The 24,441-nt window shown below is 29.5% G+C and overlaps 1 protein-coding gene across 6 annotated transcripts; it reads right to left on the minus strand.

Annotated features, from left to right (window-relative positions):
• Window positions 1-2,130: 2,130 nt before the first annotated feature.
• On the minus strand, window positions 2,131-23,748 carry LOC130671807 (protein abrupt-like). 6 transcript variants are annotated; one of them, XM_057475893.1, is made up of 8 exons: window positions 23,536-23,744; window positions 18,474-18,641; window positions 17,983-18,406; window positions 14,627-14,860; window positions 14,248-14,457; window positions 13,995-14,160; window positions 13,802-13,855; window positions 2,131-7,050 (listed from the first exon to the last, which is right to left on the minus strand). In XM_057475893.1, the coding sequence occupies exons 3-8, from the start codon at window positions 18,187-18,189 to the stop codon at window positions 6,080-6,082; spliced, it is 1,842 nt and encodes a 613-aa protein (XP_057331876.1). In that variant the 5' UTR covers window positions 18,190-18,406; window positions 18,474-18,641; window positions 23,536-23,744; the 3' UTR covers window positions 2,131-6,079. The 6 variants fall into 6 exon arrangements, with proteins under 6 accessions (XP_057331876.1, XP_057331877.1, XP_057331878.1 ...); XM_057475894.1 differs by having other exon boundaries at window positions 23,530-23,744; XM_057475895.1 differs by having other exon boundaries at window positions 23,443-23,541.
• Between the last annotated feature and the right edge of the window lie 693 nt (window positions 23,749-24,441).

A 24,441-nucleotide genomic window follows, 5' to 3' on the forward strand; every position in this document is an offset into this window, starting at 1 on the left:
TGTCAACTCATAGGTAATTAGACACTATTGTTGTTATTATTTAATGTTAATTAACAATTATTGTACAACGTTTCGTCTTTTTCAAGAAATGATCAAGTACTGAAAGACAGAAGTAAAATAATTTATAAAATATATAAGATACTATGATATGATCCTGAAGTTAGCAGACAATTTCGAATTATTGGATTTTATTTTTTCAACAAATAAATTAGAAAAAAAAAAAATCTAAAAAAATGCACATGTAGAAAATTAAAAAATCTATAAGTGCAATTTTTTAAAATATTTTTTTTTTTTATAAATCATCGTTTTAGAAAATTCCAAAAATTATTTGACGTTTGCTAACTTTAGTATCGTTACTATGATCCTGAAGTTAGCAGACATCTAGTAATTTTCGGATTTTTTTTTCATCAAATCAATTGCAAAAATATCAAAAACTAAAAATTGCACACATAGAAAATTTAAAAAACTACAGGTGCAATTTTTTCAAATATTTTTTTTTTAATTTTATCGTCAAAAAAAAATCCAAAAATTGTTAGACGTCCGCTAGCTTCAGTATCATAAGATACTATAAGTAATTAGTAAAAACACAATTAGATGATTAAATTCATACTAATTCAAATTTACAGCAAAATTCAAATTCAAATTACGAGTCATTTACCTCAATTGGTTAAACATCAAATGTCGGAACTATAATTAGATAATTGAGATATAAATAAATATTCTTACTACACATAAATTAATAATTAAATTATAATGATACTGAAGTTAGCCAACGTCAAATAATTTTTGATTTTTTTTTTAAACAATAAATTATTTTTAAAAAAATATTTGAAAAAATTGCACTTATAGTTTCTTAAATTTTCTACATGTGCATATTTTTATTTTTATTTTTTTTTTAAATTAATTCGTTCAAACAGAAATTCGAAAATTTTTAACTGTCTGCTAACTTCAGGATTATAAATTATAAGTCAAAAAATTAATGATACTGAAGTTAGCTGACGTCTAATAATTTTTGAAATTTATTTGAAACGATAAATAATAAAAAAAAAAATATTTTAAAAAATTGCACATGTAGTTTTTTAAATTTTCTACATGTGCAAATTTTTAGATTTTTTTTTTTTTGTAATTACTTGTTGAAAAAAAAAATCCAAAAATTTATAATTGTCGGCTAACTTCAGGATCATAAAAAATTATTAAAAACGGTCGACGACTAACGTCTCAGTTAACAGCTGATTACATTTATATATTTAATAATAACAAAAATATTGTCCAATTACCTATGAGTTATTTATGGATACTAATAATAAATAATAATAAAAAATAAAAATAAGGAAAAATAAAAATAATAAAAATAAAAATAATTTTTTCCAACGTATTTATTGTATAATATTGGCAAGTTGGATGGCTCATACACATAAAAATGGCAAAAAAAACAATAATAATAATAATTATAATTAATTAATAAGTAATGAAATTTTTTTTAGTATAAAGAATAATAATAAAAATATAAACAGAGGTAGTAATACATATTAAGTATAATAGAAAATATTTTTAAAAAATTTCGAGTGATAAATATTTACATGAGAAATTTTGAAAAAAAAACATTATTTATTATTTTTTTCGAAACTCAAATCAGAAAGCCTTAAATTATTGTTATTGACTTGATAATAATAATAATAATAATAATAATAATAAAAATAATAATAATAATAATAATAATGATAATAATAATGAGTAATGATAAAAAAAATGAAATTGTTAAACATAAATGGGACTTAATTAAAAAATAATAATAAAACAATAAAAATTAATTATTAATTACAATTACAATGACGGTACAATTAATCGAAACAATAATAATAACAATCTAATGAAGCACCTTAGTATAGAAATTAATTTCCTCAATATTTAAACGTACAAAAAAATGACCACTTATTTTTTTTTTACATGAAATAATTTTCTTTAACAATTTTAACGCACCTGTTTAATTAATTAATTAAGTTATTTATTTATTAATTAATTAATAAAAAAAAAAGTTGGTCAACAGATTGCACTTTTACTCCCACGAAATTTAAATATTTCAAAGATAAAAAAACAAATTTTGTTTTTATTTAAATAATTAATCCAAAGAAATGATTATTTTAATTACCTATCCCTGATTATGTTTTCTCATATAAATATCACGTAATCAGTATAAGTATTAATACCTAATCGTATAGCTTATATACATATTTTGTTGCTGATGTTTTTCTTTTTTTGTTGTTATTAATTTTCTTATTATCAATTAATTAAAATTAATTTATAATTACTCTTATGCAAATGATTATTTTTCTAATTGCATATCTTAACTGGTTTTTAAATTTCTTTACACACTCAATTATTATATATATTTATTATTTAAATTTAATAATAATAATTAATTATAAATTCAAATGATGTTTCGCACCCACGGTTCCGTACGGAAAATTCTTAAATTTACGTTTTATTATTTTATTATTCGATGAATAATTGTCACACATAAATATACGTAAGTACATATTGTATTGCATTGTCATTTTGGAATTAATTATTACTGTTTTTTTTTTTTTTTATTTAATTAAAAAATAATCGAGTTGGCAGTAGTTTTAAAAAAATTATTTCGCTTCAGTCCTTGGATAATTTTTTTTAATATCAAAAAATTATAAATATTTAAGTAAAGAAATTATTGCAAATTATTTTTAATTGGCGGACTGAGTTGTGAATTTTAAAAAAATTAACTCGATTATTTAGTGGAAGATCTTATTGACTATCAGTGGAAGTTGTATTTCGCGTGTCAGTATATTTATATATATATATATTTTGTTGTAAATATATATTTAAAAAATTCTATTATACAATTGATATATTTATGTGACTGTAAAAATTTTATTTCATTCATAATTTGATTGTAAAAAAAAAGTTTATAGATTTAAAAATATATATTACGGAGGTAGCTGTGGTGATATATTAATATATATTTTTTTTAACTATTTTAATCCCTGGTAATCCTGTGTAGTATTTATTATTGATAACTATTTTTTTATCATAAATAAAAATTGAAGTTTATATATATTTATAAAAAAAAAATGGCTGAGACAATTAATATTACTATATATATCACTGTCTATTATTTCCTGAGTTTTATATTTATGTTTAAGAGCGTTTGATAAGTACCTGAGTCTGTTGTTAATTATTTGTTTAATTTTTTTTTTTTTTTAAACAATTAACTACATAAATATATATAAAACTATTGCAATACTGTATACTGATATATGAATTAAAAAATATTATGGATTGACTATTGCGGACTATGAAAAGTTGATAACTATTTATATATATTATTATTATGCTCCGGTGTGACGTTTAAAGTCTGTAAAAAAATATGTATATATTATCCTCATTTAATTATCAATAATCAATTAAAAAAAAATATTGCAGTAACAAAAAACGTTGACTTCAAGTTAATTACGACTATTTCATTCAATCACGGTACATTACACTGTAAAAAATTCCGGAGTAAATGCGGAGTGGATTTTTTATTTATGAAATCCCCTCGGAGTAAATTTACTCCGGGGGAAATTTACTGTAATACTAAAACTCCGAATCAGAATACGAATTAAAAAAAAAATTCAAATCTCTTCTGAAAAAAAAAAAACTTTTTTACTCCGTAAGCGGAGTAAATTTTTTTTTGACTCCGGAACTTCCGGATTGGGAATGAAAAAAAATCTGCAATCACTCCGAATTCACTCCTGATTTTTTATAGTAGATTATTATTTATTATTAATTATCGTAAAACTTTAATCGGTACTTGTTATTTATTTAATTATTTATTTATATTGAAAATGTCTCGTACGATATTATTATTAATTCCACTGTTAAATACTTTATTATAATTTTAATAAACTACCCGTTAAAAGTTTCCAATGAAAATTTGTACTCTGCAAGTTTATAATTTTTAATAAATGTTACAAGTTACAACAATTGCTATTGGTTTAATATTACTTTTGATAATTAAAAATAGATAGAGAGCTTTGAAGGCAAGAGTTGGTATCTTTTGTACCGAATAAGACCTGGTTTCATTTATTTATTTATTATTCTTATTTATAAAAAGGTATCAATTGTCATATTTTTATAACCGTATCTAAATTTTCATTTTATTAATTAATTCCTCGCAGTATTAATGAGAGCAATTAATACCTTTTAATTTAATTATTTATAAAAGCGTTCCTGTTTTTTTTTTTAAATTTCCTGCTGTGGATTATAAATATTTAAAAATTTAAATCTCATCTCAAAATTTTGTACTAATTTTTCATTCTATTATTCATCAATATGATAATTTTAAATCGTATACATTAATTGTATATATAATTTCGTATACTCGTTAGTATTATTATTATTATTACTAAAAATGTCAAAAATAAATTTAAAAAATAAAAAAAACCACAGCTCGGAGTTTATTACGGCATTTCGTCAATTAATTTCCGTCCTCACGAGACCGCACGTACTGATTTTAAATAAAATAATAATAATAATATTTATATAGATTAAAAATAACACTGGTAATTATTGGGTCGTTTTTTTTTTCTTAACCAGCAGTAATTAAAATTTACCATCTAAAATTAGTATACGGAGTATTGTATACATATCTCTCTTTAAACTTAATTAATTAATTAATTATATTTAAAAATTTTTTCTACACTTATTAATCTTGTAATTAAATTTCAATATCTTTGCATAAGTTTATTATTTTTTTTAAACGCTCGCGAGTATTAACTGATATTTTTAAATACATTTTCAATAAAAATGTATACGATCCGCTATTATTATTTATTATTTATCTACATATTTATTATACTTTTATACTTTAATATATATATATTTATTTTAATATTTATCCTAGTGATTTTTCGTTCAGCGACAAGCGTATATCAATTAAATTCAATTATTTATTTATTACCACATTTTAATTCAATAAAAAATATTTATAATCGTAAATACGATCGCATATTTAATATGGCAAGAATTATTCACGTTTGTCGCGAGTTGAAATAATAAATTGCGAGATTATTATTTTATTTAAATGATATTACAATTATTATTATTATTATTATTAAGTAATTAGACAATTAAATAATAAGTTGTTTAAAAAATTATTTTGAGCCACGTAAAGTAAAAAAAAAAATAATGATTTTTTTTTTTGATTTTGTTCGTTATTTAAAAATTAATTATTTTTTTTAGTAAATAAATTTACGTACGTATAACAACTAAAAAAAAATATGAAACTATACATATTTATCAACAGTTATATAATAATATTAATTAATAATAATAATTAATATTAAAATCAAAGGCAAAGAAAATAAAACTTAAGTACTTTGCCTTTTTTTTAAAGTACATTAATCTCGCATTTAATTATTTATTATTATTAATAATTAATAATTAATAATAATAATAATAATAAAAAGTGTCATTTACGTACCCGGACGGCTTATTAAAAAAAAACCCTATCCCAATTAAAAAAAAATTAATCAAGTGTTTACGATAATTCGCAATTAAAATTGCAAGCAATACTTATTGAAAAAATATATTCTTAAAATAAAATAATAATGAATTTAATTAATTAAACTTTTGTTTTATTCTATAGTACCTATTGTTCTATTATGTGCACTGAGGTAGACGGATGGAATAGTTTTTCATAGTAACATTCAAGTATTTAAAAAATCAAAATACCTTTTTATCGAGCATAAAACCTTTTTTTTTTTTTTTTCTTTTTAAATGTCTCGGAGATCATTCTTCCTTAATTAAATTTTTAAAACGTCATTTTAAAAACTGTATATGTATATTCTATACTCGTACATTTGTGTAAGACACAAACTGCTTGGCAATGACCAAAAAAAAATAAGCAACAAGTCTATGAACTATGAGGTAGTGGATGGATCCTGTTGGCAGAGCCTTTTAAACTGGTATAAAAAAGTACGTACGTACAGTTAATATAATAAAATAAATGATAATTGGCTGGTAGTAATTGTAGTTGTGATAAAACTGTCTGTTAGTCGTGTATTTACTCGGCTTTGAGAGCTTCCGGTTCGTCATTATCACTGTAGTCGTCGTCTTCAGCGTGAGAAGAATCGGCATCATCGTCCTCGGCAGCACGATCTCGATCTTGGTGGTCGTTCCGGTCGTCCATGACGACATCGGGTCTTCCGTCATCACGGCCGATCATCGGGTAGTCGTCGACGGTACCGCGATTGCCTAATTTGTCCAAGGCACTCATCTGTGCCATCCTGGCAGCGTGGACGGCAGCCATCGCGGCTGGATCCGCGGCCATTCCCATCGATAAGTGAGACAGTGAACTGTTTTCGGCGATGTACTGCAAGTAAGTGTCCAGTAATGCTTGTTGATGGCTTGGTGTCATTGGATGACCAGTTGTGTGGAGCGGCGCGGTGTTCGGTTCACGGCTGTGTGCGTGCATCAATCCTTCCATTGCTGACTTGGCTGCTATCGCGGTGGCTGCTTTGCTCTGATGATTTATCTTGGTGATGACTGTGTTGTTGTTTGGAGTTGGCGATCCGTACCTCAGACTCAGAGGAAGTGTCAAGTCTTCGGGATCGTCACCTCCGCATATTGAGCTGCCTGCTTCTGATGGAGCTCCTCGTGGCATCTCGAGACGCATGTCACTGCGACGGGGACCAGTTGGACTCGCACGGGCACGAAGTTCTGCGGGACTTACTTTAACACCAGCTTTGGCTAGTAATCGTGAGGCCAGCTCAGGATCAAATGGACTCGGCATTGGTAGCACTGGCAAGTCCTTGGTACTGATTCCGCGGTGCTGACGTGACATGTGAGAGTGCAATGAGTTCCGTGATTTGGCGACTGTTCCGCACAAGACACAACGATATCCTGGACAGACCGTGTGCTTGTCCTCCAAGTGGGTTCTCAAAGTGTGAGCAGATCTGTATATTTTGCCGCACTTGGGACAGGGACGTGGATCTGTCGCTCGCACTCGCATCATATCCAGACCACGTCTTGCAACTGAAAATTTTTTATTTTTATTATATTATAATTATTTTAAATATATCTAAGTATAAATTAAATGTATCAGAAGCGTCAGCTATTTAAATAAAAATATTTAATTACAAATATTGATTATTATTTTTAATTAAAAATAATAAATTGATATTTATAATTAAATATTTTAAAATTAACTCCTCTTAATTTTAATTGGCAGTTGTTTTTAATTCAACTATTAATTAGTAATTATTTTTTTAAATTAAAAAGTGCGCTGATACATTTAATAAAAAATATGGTAATAATATAAAAGGAATTGTTATCTATAAATATATAAAAAAAAAAGCAACTAATGATAAAAAATAATTTTCTCTCACCAAAAAATTCTCATTGAAAAGCATTAATTGAACAACAAAACTTGAATATATTTTGGTTGTTTTTTTATTTTAAAATTTTATACATAGTTGAATTTTAATCATCACCTTAATCATCATCATCATCATATCTCATAACATTTTTGGAAAATAATTATCAACTATTTTTACATAATTTTTTTTTTTAAATAATAACACAATAATTATCAAGTGACTGTAATTACAATCTACAAGCCAGTAATTTCATTTTTTAATTCTTTCATCATTATAATTATTCGCAATAATTATAATTACAATAATTATTTATTTTATTTTATTTGATAAATTTATTTAAGTTGCAAAAATCTCGTAGAAAAATAACGCTGGATCTTTTTATTATTTTTATTTATTGTATTGCATGACTATTGTATTTGATCATGGTCATCACGAAAAAAAAACTATTGCATTTTATAATCTCAACATCATTTTAAATGTTTGCTTAATTGTCTTTGATAAAAAATAGTAATTAAAAAAAAAAACAATAATCAAACTTAAACTACATTTCAGTGGTAATTCACTTTGAAAATGAGTAAAAAAAAACTAAGTCATTACTTAAATACTGGGCGTTACAATTATGTACAAAAAAAAGTGTAAAAAATGAAAACCTTTCACTCGTTATAAAAAAAAGATGAATAAAAAATACGTAAGTATGATTATTAATTATATATACATAATAATAATAATAATTAATAAAAATGACAAGTGTGCGTATTTTTTAACAATCGACAATATATATTATTAATAATTAAATTAATAATAATATTAATAACAACGGTATAGAAAAAATTATACGTAAGTCCATCTGAGGGTTTTTATTTTGTCCCACTGGTCCGCGTGTTTAACCCGCATGTGGTTTCTAACGCTGTTGGGGTGGGAAAAATTCTTCCCGCAGGAAACGACTGGACAGGTGGGCGAGTCACGCGGGTAATGATGGTCAAGATGGGCTCGCATGTCCCCAATGTCGTAGTAAGATCTTATGCAAAGCGGGCACTCGATTAGGTCGCGTCTCTGCTGAGGCTGGGATCGTCTCAGCGGCTGCCTCTGGTGCTGGGGATTCAGCACTCTCTGCGGCTGTTGTCGTGCAGTAGAAGAAATTGAAGAAGTTACCATTAATTTGGGTTCGTCCTCAGGCTCCTCGTCCTCGTCCTCGTCCTCATCCTCGTCCTCGTCGTCCTCGACTGGGTAGACCGGGTCACCATAGTCTTCCTCGACATCGATCTCCTCGACTTTGATGACCCGTAACATCCTATCATCGTGGTGGTGGTAAGCAGTAGAAGAAGATGCTGCAGAAGTAGAAGTTGCGACACCTCCACCACCGACTCTTCCTCCACCACCACCCCCACCTGGTCCTGGTGGTCCACCTTTACGTCTTTGTCTGTTATCTGCAACCACCACCACACCAATGTTACCACCAGCTGTCGTCCATAGTTCTTCTCTTTTTTTTCTTATTTATTTACTTTTAATTTATCAATTATTAATTAAAATAATGCATAAGGAAGGCCATGCGATATCTTATAGTATAGGCCTAGATGAGGAGTGTCTTTTGATTTTTAAATGATAGAGTCAAGTCAATGATTTTTTTTTTTGTCTCTGTATTAAATATATATATTTACTTTTATTTTATAATTATTATCTGTATCTCTATTTTTATTTATATCTTTATCGTAATCGTAATTATTATTAATATTAATTGTATTATTATTATTATTGTTATTGGGAAGAATTGAGTCTCATGAGCTCGACTGATGCTGGGGATTATTTACAGTTGGTCGCTGATGAATTCCGTGGGCTTGTAATTGATGATTGATCAGGTAGTGCTTGGTTTTGCATCGTTTACCGCAGAGGCTGCACTGCGGCCAGGTTTCGGGAGGCGGCCAGTTTGAGTGGACGTTTTTAACATGCTGACGTAGGTTGCTGGGTGAGGAGTAACTTCTACCGCAATAACGACACACGGGTTTACTGTCATCGTGACGGAGGGCAGAGTACAGACGGGCCAAATTCTCCACCGCTTGAGAAGGTGAGGTCTCGGTCACGGCGACTCCCATCATTGCGACATCCTCCCTCATTGGCATCACCGATCCTACAACCAGCATGTGCCCATCAATTTTTTTTCTTTTTTTTTACGATTATTTGCGTCTAATTCAGCTAATTGCTAATTTTCTTTAAGCTACAATAATACTCTCGTACTCTCAGGGCATGCCCGGTTGTAGGATGGTTCTGTTTTACTTTTTATTCCTTAATTTTACTTCTGTTTATTTATTTATTTATACTTTTTTTTATTTTTTATTGTATAAAGTACATCGATCGAGTTATTTTATTTGTTCGCTTTTGCTGTTGCGGGGGAAGTTTTTTTTTTAATAAAAGTTAGGAGGAAGTTTTTTTTTTTTTTTAGAAGAAAATAATAAAATAAATAAAGAGAGAAGAACAAGAAGAATGAGGAAGAAGGATAAAATCTAACGGGTATGTATGTATGAAGGCTTGGTATTGATCCGTCCCATTCTACTGGACTCTAGTATCTTTTTCTTCAACGCCGGAAATCGAAAATATAAAAATATTTGGTGTTTAATTTTTAAAAAATAATTTTCAAACACCCGAATAATTAATTTATCATTTAAAAATAATAATCAAGACTTTAATTAAAAATAAATTAAATCTTGGGCAGAAAAAAATGGATGCAATCACGAGATTAAATTGTATGAAAGTAATCAAAGTAATTTATTATTGTGTCCATAAAAAGAGCAATAAGTTATATATATAACCGTCTGGACAGTACTGGAGATTTACAGTCTGCCAGTAAAACAAAAAGTCCAATTGCTCAGACGGGTAGTAATTATAATTACAAGATCGATTGGATTTTATTGCAAATGCTGCAATACCATTCGATAATTCTAAACATAAACTCTAATGGGTTTACTTATAGCGAAGTGTGAGCCGGTTAAAAAAAAGCCAAGCTCTGCTCCGTATTAACAAACGGTGTAGGACTGAACCACACCCTCGGGTGATGACCAGGACGCGGAATAATGGGGAGGAAAAATGTATGACGACTTAGGGAGTGCCACTTGTAGTGTACTCCGGAGCTAGTACGTGAAACGTACACGGGTGGAATGCCAGACAAGTAGAGAAGAGGTGGGAAACCTCCAGCAAAGGGGAGAATGAGAAACGAAAGGGATGGCTTAATGTATATAAGGGACCTTCGAGGGTAGATCAATGCGAAACATGTCCGCGAAATTGCTTCAGGATCGATCGATACCAGAACCCGCAGGGGATACTAGACTACTCTATACACCCTTTTCTATACTTCCTCACGCTTTATTTGTGTCTATTTGCTCAGATCAACTATGGGAAGTGATTCTGGAGATTCTAATCTTGTACTTTTTTTTTCATCTTAGAAATAAAACATTTTTTTTTTTGATAAAAATATTTTTTTACATATACTCCGATTAGTAAAAAAATGTTTGACGCTTGTAGTAAGTCTTGGAAATTTTTTTAACGTAGATGAGGTTCGAAAAAAAATTATTTTTTACTACCCGAAGTAGGCGGCTCCTTAACTACATAATTATAACTTTGAGGAAAAAAAAAGTCTAAATAACTTTTTTTTGCCGACAAAAAAATGTAAAGGAAAAAAAAGTGACAAGAAAAAATTATCCAGGGCATTGTTGAAATGCAGAAAAGACGTCATCTGCGGATGGGAGCCGAGAGCTCTAGCGGAAGGTTATATTATATAGAATAATCTTTTATGTCTGGTCACGTCTTTAATATTGCTCTGGCACTGTATATACGGCTTAAGAAGTTTTCTCTTTTCCCCTCTTTCTACCTAGAGCCTAGTGACTGCTACCTAGTTGCCCAGCACCCCTACACCCCACGGGGTTCGCTCGAAAAAGGGACGGGACCTTAATCAATCTTGGGGAAATTTTCTACGCTGCAGTTTTAATTTTAAACGCTGGAGTAATAATGCGTTGCATGCTTTCATGCAGATCAATCATCAACGGAAATAAACATCCATATATTTCCAGTAAATAAAATAAAAATAACAACAACAAAATAAAAACTAAATAATAAAAATAAAACAAGTGGTTTAAAATTTCAAATAAAAATAAAAATAAATAAATAAAAAAATGGATTTACGCAAACGTAAAAAGGAATCACAACCGCCATAATCCTTATCACGATTCTATTTCAAAGTGATAGATGGTCCTAATCTACCACTCCCTCCTCAATACGAATCTCCAAAGTCACGTTTCCCTTTTATTGACAAATCTAACCTAAGGGTAAATAGGGATCCTGCTACGTATCCCATCAGTTTTAAAGACCACACATCCACATCCACGTCCATGTCCGCATAAATATATTCAACAACAACAACAAAAAATACCGGTCATATTTATAATAAAATTTTTTTTTCCCCAACTAAAATATTCAGGAAAATAAAAAGAAAACACGGGCATGCTATTACGTTGAAATAAAATTAAGTTTCGGGGATAGAGAGATAGCGAGAGATTCGGCCAGTGAAATTGGATAAGCCACGAAGGGTTTGTTTAGCTTGGGGTTCACTAACAAAAAAGTAAAAAAGAAAGTTAAGTCTCAATGTAAGAACAAAAAGGGAAAGTAACTTCGATCCATGTCCATTAACAGCTATCAATTTTTTTAGTGATTTTTTTTCACATTCCTTCGTATATATTTATATTTATATATATATAGCTTAAAAATTAGACTCTAGTGTAGGATAAATTCATCAAAAAATGATCCTTAACTCTAACTATACATGGAAGAAAATAATTTTTCAATAAAAAAATACTAATAAAAAAAGTAACTTTAAATAAAAAGTCTAATGGAAGATTTCAAAAATACTTAAAAAAATAACGTTCTTTTCTTTCCCTTGTTCATTTAAAATATTAATTATCATTTATCGCTCAGCCATTCTCATTGCCGTACTGCTGGTGCGGCGAATGAATCTGCGCACTTGATGAGTTGAGCAAGGAATTAAGCGCTTGCGTACCGTCCGGCCCTTGATACACCGGATATCTATTTCTCTTTCTTATTCCGTGCATCGACAATAAATGAATTTGTAAATATTGCTTTGTTTTAAACTGTTTTTGGCATACGTGGCACGATATATATGCCGTCTGCACGGTGTGGACATTAACGATGTGCTGTTTTAGATTTGAATTGTTTGAGTAAATTTTTCCGCACTCCGGGCACTTTGGTTTTCCCTGCAAGTCGGTTGAATTATTTGACATCAGTTGATGTTGCTGCTGCTGTTGGTGCTGCTGCTGTTGTTGTTGCTGATAAGATAAGTCAGATGTTGATAAATACTTGGATGTTGATGTTGTTATCTGGAGACTCTGGAGATTGTTTTGGAGTTTGTGTTGGATTATCGATAGCTCTGAGTCGAGACTGATGTTATTCATGGGATTAGACGGTTGCTGACCAGAAGACAACTGTTGTTGTTGCTGCTGTTGTTGCTGTTGCGGCTGCTGTTTATCGTTGTAACGAAGCTGACGGAGTTGGATCCCATTGTCACTGTCCAATGATGTCCTTTGGTTACGTCTACTGCGTGATACAGCAACACCACCACCAGTACCACCACCAGCATCAGCACCAGTACCAGCACCGCCAGGAGGAATCCAGGATGACGAGCCTCTACTCGAGTCCATACAGTCTTCTCTCGAGGGCTGCCAACGCCCTGGAACCACCAGGCAATTTTCAGTCCTTCTGGTCACCCCTTTCAATGATTCCTTACACACTATTTTTCCCCTTCCCATTTCATCAATCAATGCTTTAGATTTTATTTTATTTTATTTATATATAAAACCCTTAAACCACTTTAGCAACACCTTTTATTATTAAATACTTTGATTTTATTTATAAAATCTTCCAAGATGGTTGAGCCAATTCCGAAGCAGTCTCACTTATTTTAATTATTTTTATTTCCTGATACTTATCTTCAGTGTGGCACTCGTTATTTTTTTTATTATCAATAAAATTTACAATTGTCTGATTGATATTCTTTTTTAAATTTAAAAATTTTGAGCACGACTCTCGATTTACTCACCACAGTTTTTAAAAAATTATTTGACTATTATTTTAAAATGAAAGTGACACAATGGATGATAGTGATAGGAATGGAGCTGATGAGAGGTACGAGAGTTACATGCATACGCAATAGAAATCGAATTTACTTTATGTAATTTAGTTAATAATAAATTTAGTTTTTTTTCGTGGGAACTTTTTTTAGGACTGCGGATTATTTATCACCGTACGTTTGCCTGGACTTTCGCTTATTATTATTATTACTAATAATAGTTATTATTATTATTATTATTATTATTATTTAGATTTTAAGAGTTAGTGTATAGACTTACCGTAATTTGGATCCTGATTCGCAGCGTGGATTCCGGAAGGTCCAGGCATTAATCCTGTAAAATAAATGTAAATAAATAAATAAATAAATAGGAGTAGTATTTTATAATTTAAACGAAATAAAATAAGAGGTTATTATTATTAATGATTAGTCATATGATATATGTACATATATTTAAGAGTGTGATAAATTACCTTGAAGTCCCAAAAGCGCCGCGGGGAATGTGCTACGGTGATGTTCCATGGAGTCATTGAGAATGTCATTGGGTTCGGCCTTGACTGAATTGAGAATACTGTCGTTATTGGACATATCTTCGTCATTATCAGACCCGGAATTTGAATCTTCGCCAATCGATTGAGCCTGAATTTATCATAAAAAAATGTCATTACAGGTAACAGTAAATAAATGGATAAAAAAAATTTATGTTTATATATTTATTTAATGTACCTTGATATCGTTATTGGGTGTGTGTATCGTGGGTCCGCCTTCCAGTGCTTGTCCTAATAGGGATTCCTGTAGATCAGCAGCGCCGCCTTTTAGTTGCTCGAGATGATTTCCCACTGGAGGTGAATAACTTTTGGACCTTTTTTCTGGCGGCGGACTTAGACCGCTGTCACTTGGGTCACCTCGTTCGTGCCACGTGTTTCGCGACGTCACCTGGATATAAAAATTTTTCATGTTAATTTAAATTAAGTGTCGAAAATACTCGACTGTACCAAGGACTCCAGTACAAAGTTCAATTTATTATTATTATTAGTTTTAATAATAAAGATGACAAAATGAATGATTAAGCATAAAATAAATATATATATGTATATATAACTACCGGTGATTCCGTGTGATCCCGTACATCAGATCCAGATGGAATTTTAGCTCCTGCGGTGCCGCTCTTTACGTCCGCGAGTCCTCTTACTTGAAGCATCTGAGCGGTTTTGAGAAAGGCTGCTAGTTGTTCCTGACCTACGTGGACTTCTCCGTGATACATGAACCTTAACAATGACTCCATGTCTGACGAGGCGACGTCCCTGAGTATTACTATTGGATGCTGACATGGATTTGCCTAAAAAAAAAAGAAATTATTTAAAATAGTTAATTAATTTAAATAAACTTAATATATAATGTTGTAATTGCATTGCGTGGTTGTATTTAGCATCGCTGTCTATAAATTATTATTTTATTTTCAAGTGCAGCCCACAACTAATGTGATTGCGCGTTTACTCGTAGCTTAACACGTCGCGTAATTGCAAATACGTGTAGGTATATATGTTGCGCAGGCGTTTATACTGCATTGTAATAAGTTAAATAAAAAAAAAAAATATATATATATATATATATAAATAAAAAGCAAAAAAATTAAAAATGTACTCCGCACTCTAGACTCTGTATCTTTTAAATAATTAAATAAAAATAAATTATTAAAGAAATGAAAATAAGAATTACGAAGCACCCCAACTAAAGCGTAAATAAAAAACTAAATAAAATACAACTACATGGTTTCTAATCCGGTTATAAGACCAGACAATTTAAGCCGTTACTTATTTATTTATTTTTTTATCACTCCGGATTTTTATTTTATTTATTTAATTAAATACAGAAAAGTAAAGTTTAAAAATATTTTAATCGGAGCAAATATTAAATTCATGAATGAACTTGATATACAATAATGTACATATATATTTTATTAATGTAAATATGAAACTTGCTGAGAGTATAAGAGTACTCGGCTCTTGTATACTTTAATCTCAAATATGTATATTTATATTTATATATATATATATTTATGTGTGTGTGTAGATGTATAATATTATATAGACGGTTGTCGCGGGAATGTGCGACGACGAGCAACAACGCACTTCCGTTGATAAAAATACGCACAGCATAATGTGTGACTTGGTAAGTCAGTACACGCGCCAACACCATCATTCACTGACATTCCATACAAATGTACATTATATATATTTATTTACATATATATTTGTATAAAAAAAAATAATAAAAAAATTACTTTTTTTATTACTTTATTTCATTTATTATTTTTTATTTATTTATGAGTTGCTTATAAATTATTTACTGTATAATATTATACTTAATCTAGAGTTTTTAATTATTATTTTAAGCTCGGGTGTAATTTATATATTAAGTATAAACGTGTGTACTTAAATAATAAATTTTTAAGTTTAAATTGAAAATTTTAATTTAAATTCACCAACAAAAATATACATACTTAATGCATGACATTAAACTTTACGATCTAATGTTTTTAATTATCATTTATATGCGCCAGTGTTATTATTATTATTTATTTAAATTAAATATGTAGATTAAATATTTAAATTACGCGATATATTTTACGTTTTTGTTTAATTAAATAATAATAATAATTTACAAAAATAAGACAAAAGATAAATAATTTTCTACAATTTTATTTAAATCCGTTTTATTTTTTTTCATCTCAACTGTCGTCGAGTTTGAATTTTTTTTACTCGAGAGATTGGATAGTAGTTGAATATATTCTTGAATTACATCGTAACATATATAGTAACAGTGTCGTGTAGATGAGATTGAATTTTTTAAAAAAATATATATGTACATACGTATATATTTATATATACTCATACTCATACGCATACTATTTAAAAAAAAATTCTATACGGTCCCTTTTTTATATTTCCCTTCACTATCGTACTTACACACTCTAATATTTACACACACATATATCTATGTATATTTATATATTTTTTTTATAAATCGTTATTCTTGCTATCCATTAATACGCGTCTCATATATTTATTCACACTAATAGACCATGGAGTACGCGTAGTAAAGAGGGAGTAAGAAAAAAAAACTACATAATAATAATAATAATAATATTTAGGAAAAAAAATGATTTTATTTTTAGGCAGAGATCATACTGAGGAAAATTTAAAAGCGCGTGCACTACTCACACACGCCACTCTCCATTATCTTGGATTAATTTACCACGCATTTAGTTATGATGGTTATAAATATTTTCTTTCCTTTTTTTTTTTTATTAAAATCAAAATAGACGGAAATGTGTTGTAACTAGCACTTAAATATATATATATATATATTTTTTTTATTTCGTCATGTTATGTTTTATTAATCACGTTATTAATTATTTAACAAACCGATATACTAAAGTAAAGTGTGTTCATAAATAATTAATCCGAGGGAGTTTAATTAGTAAAAAGTAAAAATAATAATTATTTTTAATGATGTAGACGATTAAATTTTTTTGTTAATTAAAAATTAAAAAGTCTGCTTGACATGTTAATTTAAAATTCATGCTTAACACGTGCATTGATTATTATTTTAAATTCACGTGCCAACAATTTTATACTAAAGATAATTATGATTAATATCGAGTACCGAGTTGTCATGTACCTGAAGATTGGAACGTTTTTTCCGGAACGAAATGAAAAGTGGAAAATCTACTGGATATCGATTTATGAAAAGTTTCTTACGTCAGCCGAAAATTTCCGGCTGCCCCAACTACCCCTTAAGAGGATACGCTACCGGACCTCTTTCTCACACTCAGAAAAATAAATGGGACTGTCTTTGTTGCACTCGTTGAGTAAATGAGAATTTTAAAACAATTTTTCTCGGAGACGAATTATAATTTTTGAAAATACGAAATTTCTAGCCCTCTGTTAAGGTTTTAAAAAACGCTAAAGACTCTCTATTTTAGGTTTCTAGTGTTTGTCCGTAAATTAAATTGAATTGAAAATCGGTTACCGTTACCCCTTAAGTCACCTTCAAAGCAGGTGGTGATCACTTCTGCCCCCCACCATGCTCAATTTTGTCAGAGTTAGCCGAGTTTAAATAGTGAATTTGACAAAACGAATTTTCCCAAAATTGATTCCGCTGATTTGGTAAGTTTGTGGATATCAACAATTAGTATAAATAACTATAAAAACTCTAAAAATTGTGAGACAGTGCTTTTAAGTTGGTATGGAAAAACTGAGTCGGCTGACAAAATTGAGTCCCATACAAAAGCATTGAGTGATCACCGCCTGCTTCAAAGTAAAATTACATAAATTTTTTAAATTTTCGTTGCGCAAAAACGTTTCGGTCTTCAGGTACATGAGTTGTCAATTTAAATAAACGGAGGTCGGGGAGTTTTTGAATGGATTGGAGTAAAGATAAATGTTTTAGACGAACCTTTAAAAGCCTTCGGAAGTAAGGACTGCAGGCAGATAATACAACTTTGTGTGCAGTGAAACTGTTGCTGTCGCAGGCGAGTGTTACGTCGACAAAATCCTCCTCATCACGTAAATGACGAAATGAGCTGAGTATGCTCGAATGGAAGTCATTCCATCTGAGCGAATACTGTTGCTCGCTGTTTGAGGACGACGAAGAGGCCGCCATGGCGTCCACCCCCTCGGGACCCACGGCCGAGGGTACCAAAGGTGCTATTGTAAGCGCACTGGCACCTCACTTCAACTACAAATACCACTTTTTTTATTTATTTTATTTACGTGTATACTTTTTTTTTACTCCGTTTACTCAGTAAATTTTTTTTATTTTTTTTCTTGGATTTTTTTGCTCTTCACTCTAATCACTTTCTACGCGTTTTAATCACTTGCTGAAAATAAATTAATTTATTAATAAAAAAACTCAATCATTTTAATTAATATTTAAAAAATATTTACCTGAATTAGTAAAAGGAAACAGTCATGTCTAAGTCTTGTAAAAAATGTCTTTTAACGAGTTTTTAAAAATAAACTTTTAAAATAATAAATTTATAAATCGAAACATAAATTTGTTCTTCTCAGTCTTGACGAAAATCTTCCGCCGCCGCCTGAGATCTTTGTTTTTTACTGTAACAAAAAAAATTATTTGTCAATAAACAGAACTAAAAGCTAAAATTAAAAAATTTTAAATTTAAATAAAAGTATTTAAACCGCCCGGTAAATACAAATAAAAGAATTTACCGAAAAAAAACTACTCATATTTCGGGTCCACAGGCCCGGTACCTAAATTCCATGGAATGTTTTTTTTTTTTATGTACTTTATTTTTTCAAACTAAAGTAAAGATGAAATAGTGAAAAATGTTGCCTGCAAGCTGGTGTATCACATACTGCGCTTAAAAACGAATGGTCCTTTTACTTAGACCGTACTCATACTAATGCATTCACATCCATATCTGTACCTACATATATATTTATGTTATGCTTTATCTCTCTCATCTACCCGGTCACTTACTCACTCACTCGCTTACTCACTCAATCTAGTCCTTGGTCCCTTACATTACTTACATTTCGTCCCTAATTTCCTGCCTGACATAAAGAATGTTCGGTTTATTCTACGTACCTACAACTCTCTTTGCAAAGGGAGTTAAAAAAGCCGCCATTGCATTACACTTATATATTTTACCTCTAAATATTTACTTAAGAAAAATTTTAAAAAAACTCCAATCTCGACTAAAATTATTTATCTTGCTCTTAAAAATTTTTTCAGCTCGAAAATAATTTATAATTATTTTAAAAATAAAAATAATCAGATATAAAATGAAGTTTGTCGGCGATAAGAAACCAAAGAGGATTAAATGATTCAAAGTACTTGGGTTTATTCAATATCGCGTTATCGATTCTGCGTTTTAGTATCGAGTCAAAATTGAAATGAATAGAAATAGTAATAATGGAAGTGTACGAGACAATAAATAACGTGACGAAAAGACATTCGCGTATGGAATAGTATTGGAAACATCCGAGCGTTTAATTTCAGACGAACTTATCGATCAAATAACGAGCCAGTGAAATAAACCTACGAATTTAAGTAATAGAATGAAACGTAGAATCTAGTAAACTACTTTTAGACCAATAGTTTATTTTTTGTGAGTGAGTGTAGCAGACAGACAAATTTAAAATTATAAATAATTTTTTTAAAAATTCACTTATTAATTTCAAAATTTTTTAAATGCGCATTTTTTAAATTATTTACTTTTTTTATTAATGGTTTTACATTTGTCTGTCTGCTACATTCATACTCATTGAATCAGATAAATTTAAAATTATAAATAATTAAAAAAAAAATATTTACAAAAAGTGCACTTATCAATTTGAAAATTTTTTCAATGCGCATTTTTTTTAAATTTCATTTTTTCAATTATTTACTTTTTTTATTAATAATTTTAAATTTGTCTGTCTGCTACATTTACACTCATTGAATCAGATAAATTTAAAATTATAAATAAATAGAGTAAGTACTTAAAAAAAAATATTTACAAAAAATGCACTTATCAATTTGAAAATTTTTTAAATGCGCATTTTTTAAAAATTTAATTTTATCAATTATTTACTCTATTAATTAATAATTTTAAATTTGTCCGCTACACTCACACTCATTCCTATTTAGCCTCGCAAAAAAAATCAACTTACTAATTGCTCTATAAATGATTAAATTAAAATTAAAAAATTTTAAATCATAAATTAATATACAGGAATTTATATACGGACATTGATTATGTTTTATCAAAAAAATTCGTAACGGGAAGTATGAGCAGATAGAGTCAAAAAAAAAAATGTGATTGAAATATTTCCACGGGTTTATACAATTAAGATAACAATATGTTTGAATTAAATTATTATCAATTTAATAATACATACATATATATTAGGGAGCTTCATTTGAAATGAACATTTTTTTTTTTTAGCGGACACAAGAAAATTTTGTTGCTTATGTTGAGAGAAAAATTCCCTGAAAACTTCAGCTATTAATTTTAATTTTAAATACTTTCTATCGAGCATCAAAGTTTTCCCATTTAAAAAGCATGTAAATCGAATAATTTTTTTTTTAAATTACTATAACTTAGCCCGATTTTAGGCTATCGTTTTGAAACCAGTTTTTATTTGTAGAGTAATTGTTGCTTTTTAAAAGTGTATGAAACGGTTTTGGTCTAACTCGATCCATGTCGATTGTATCAGCTCCGAAAGTCAATTTTTCACTTTTTTCATTTATTTTTGTTAATAGTGAAGAAACGGCTCATCTTACAAAAAATATGCATAGGACCAATCTTTTAGGAAATTTTGTCCTCTACAAAATTGCTCATAACACTTATATTGCTAAAGTGCACTGTTCATGAGATACATGCATTTTAACATTTTACAGTAAAAAAGATTAGTACTATAGTAAGCTTACAATTTTTTTTACTGTAAAATGTTAAAATGCATGTATCTCATGAACAGTGCACTTTAGCAATATAAATGTCATAAGCACTTTTGTAGAAGACAAAATTTCCTAAAAGATTGGTCCTATGCATATTTTTTTTAAGATGAGCCGTTTCTTCACTATTAACAAAAATAAATGAAAAAAGTGAAAAATTGACTTTCGGAGCTGATACAATCGACATGGATCAAGTTAGACCAAATCCGTTTCATACACTTTTAAAAAGCAACAATTACTCTACAAATAAAAACTGGTTTCAAAACGATAGCTTAAAATCGGGCTAAGTTATAGTAATTTTAAAAAAAAGTTATTCGATTTACATGCTTTTTAAATGGGAAAACTTTGATGCTCGATAGAAAGTATTTAAAATTAAAATTAATAGCTGAAATTTTCAGGGAATTTTTCTCTCAACATAAACAACAAAATTTTCTTGTGTCCTCTAAAAAAAAAAAATGTTCGTTTCAAATGAAGCACCCTAATATATATATATATATAAATATATTTTTTTCAATATTTCGTTTTATCGAGCTGTGGAAATCTATTGGTGTAAAAATTACAAATCAAATTTACTCACGATTGATTTATTGATACGCGTGATAAAATAAGTTGGATAACAATTATTTAAAAACGTAATGATAATAATTATTGTTATTTATCGAGAATATATAAAACAGTCGTGACAAATAAGAGCAACGCCCGCTGGTACGCGTAGTAAGTAACAGGAAAGCAGAAGTAAAGAGTACGTACTACATACAGTAGTTTTAAGTTATATCATACACAATAGGATGTAACAGAACTAGTGTGCGTGTTTGAAAAAGTAGAAGTAGAAGTAGAAGCTGAACCAGAAGCAGTGTAAAGAGTACTATTATATATATATATATACATATATATATTGTATTGAAGACTGGTATGAGTATGAGTACTAATGTAGTGTAGCACGTGCGCACGTGAGTAGCCAGATCGTATATACACATATATAAATATATATATATAATGGTTTGGTTGCGTTGTTTGGCTTGCCCGCGCCGGATTTATTGATCACACACGTCACACGCGATATGACGAATAGGGTATACATACAACAGTTGAACGAATTTGCTATCGTTTACTAAAAACGCCGAGCCCTTTCCTTTTATTACCACTCCGATACTCTGCCTAAAATAATAAATAATAATTAGTATAAAAAATATATACCACAATTGTTCCGCGGGTAATTTGAGCAATTGCTGTTTTAAATTATTCAATTTAAAAAAATGTAATTATTTCTAATTGACAAATTCCGCGAATAATTTATTCCTGGAATGAATAAAAATTTTTAAGTCGCGTTAATTGTTAATGAATTATTTTATTTATTTGGTTTGTACGCACGGATTTATATTGAGTGTTTCAGCGGCTGTATGTCGAATGTCTCTTTCTCTATATGTTACATAGATCCATGTGTATATATGAATGTATGTATGGATGTATGTGGGTAAAATGTATAGAGTTGTAGAGTGTTATAGGTCGGACTGGCAGTGAACAAGTTTGCGTCCAAGGTCGTGTGTGTCCAGTATTATATCCACCAAACGAAAAAGGAAAGAATGAAAAATAGAAGAGAGTATACCAGAGTATAAGCAGCAGCAGCAGAAGCAGAAGCGTACACAGCAACATCAAAACTGAATAATGTAAAACGAAATACACGAAATTAAATAAATTACTATTGGACGCCGCGTCACTGTCTGTGCAGCTGTATCGCTTGTAATTGCGTTACATATCATATATATTTATATATCAACATATAATTATTGTGTACTATACCTCGATAATAAATAAAATAATTAATAATTATTTTAATTAGATCATTAATAAAAAATTAATTTCTCCAGACAAGGACATTGCAATTAACGTTTACTCTCTTCTCGATCAAACAATTAACTTTAACGAACACTCGGCCTTGCGATTAAACTTAATTAGCATTTAAATAACTCATTAATAATAACTGAAAAATAAAAATAATAATGCACTATTATTATTATTATTATTATTATAAAATATATTAATTATTTAAATGCACTCGGTAATTTTTTATCTGCTAAATTTTCATTCTCACTTCTCTCATCCCTCGACATTCATCATAATTTAAATTTAAATTTAAATTCAAATAATATCTTGCGGAAAATAATCCAAAAAATATAACACAACACAATTCACAATTTATCGAAAATAAGTTGGGGAAAATAAATAAATAATGATAATAATAATAAATGGAGTGAAGCGAAAAATCACAACGGTGGTGTGGACGTAGAATAGAAAACACGCGAATCAATACGCAACGATAATTAAGTAAATTAATTAAAATCAACACTTGCACAGGGAAAAAAACCGGTACACCAGCCACAGTTTTATTCGAATAATTAAATTTTTAAAAAAATAATATTAATAAAAAAAGAGTAATAATAATTTATTGTTAAATACCAAGGATTCACAGGCATAATTAAATGAGTATGATGCTCAAATATATATGTATATATATTGTATGAAATATATATGAAGAGAACGTACACGAACCTGATTGCGGGGCGGCGCACCGAATTATGGGATGGTATGCGCTTTCGACCGTTCGGCGGCTTCAGCTTCGCTCCCTTCTTCTGGTGTCTCGTTGCCCCCTCCGATACGTACTACACTTATATTCTTCACTACTTCATACTGCTCAGTACAACTCCCCTCTCTTTACCTCCCCCTCTTGGGCTAAACTCATACCCGAGCAACACAGAGACGCACAGACGCGACTACTCTCGACGCTTTGCAGCTCACACTGACTACTCGCGGTGTCTTCTTGCTCTTTTTTTCCCCTTTACATCCTTTACACCCAGAGTACTTCCTTCTCTCACCTCACTCTTTTGCTCTGCATCTCACATATTCACTTTTACTTTCAGCTTTTATCAAACACGCATTTATATTACAACGTGCTGTAAGCAAATTTACATTTTTTTTATTCAAATATTTTTAAACTGCGCGCCAAAAAAATTTTTTTTAAATTACCCGCCAAAAATTTTTAATAACATCCTACATATATATAAGGGTACATTATATATACATACATATATATATATTAACCACTCCTTATTGTACAGAATTTTTTTTGACTTAAAAAATTTTCCCGCGAAAAAAATAAATTTGAATTTGAATTTGTCGATTAAAAAAAATGTAAAAGTAAAAAAGAAAATGAAAGTTTTTATAAATAAATAAGTAATGTAATGGGGGTTGGAGTAAGTAATGATAACCGATGAAGAAAAATGTAACAATATATATTGTATATATGTATATATCGTTGCATACTCGCATGCGCTGCTCCAAAGATCGATAGACGCGAGCACCGGGTCCGCGTATTACATGTATGACGTCACACGGGCCTGAGAGGGAGCGAAAAGCCGCGATTATTAACGGAGTACGCCGACGGAGACCGAGGGCACG

This window comes from Microplitis mediator, chromosome 7 (genome assembly GCF_029852145.1).
Source record: "Microplitis mediator isolate UGA2020A chromosome 7, iyMicMedi2.1, whole genome shotgun sequence".
Classification (NCBI taxonomy): Eukaryota; Metazoa; Arthropoda; class Insecta; order Hymenoptera; family Braconidae; genus Microplitis; species Microplitis mediator.

Coding starts and splice junctions, on each gene's coding strand:
- LOC130671807 (XM_057475893.1), bottom strand. CDS start 18,189: ATGGCGGCCTCTTCGTCGTCCTCAAACAGCGAGCAACAGTATTCGCTC. Junction 14,458..14,626: donor GGGATCACACGGAATCACCG/GTAGTTATATAT, acceptor TTTTATATCCAG/GTGACGTCGCGAAACACGTG. Junction 13,856..13,994: donor GGCGCTTTTGGGACTTCAAG/GTAATTTATCAC, acceptor TTTATTTTACAG/GATTAATGCCTGGACCTTCC.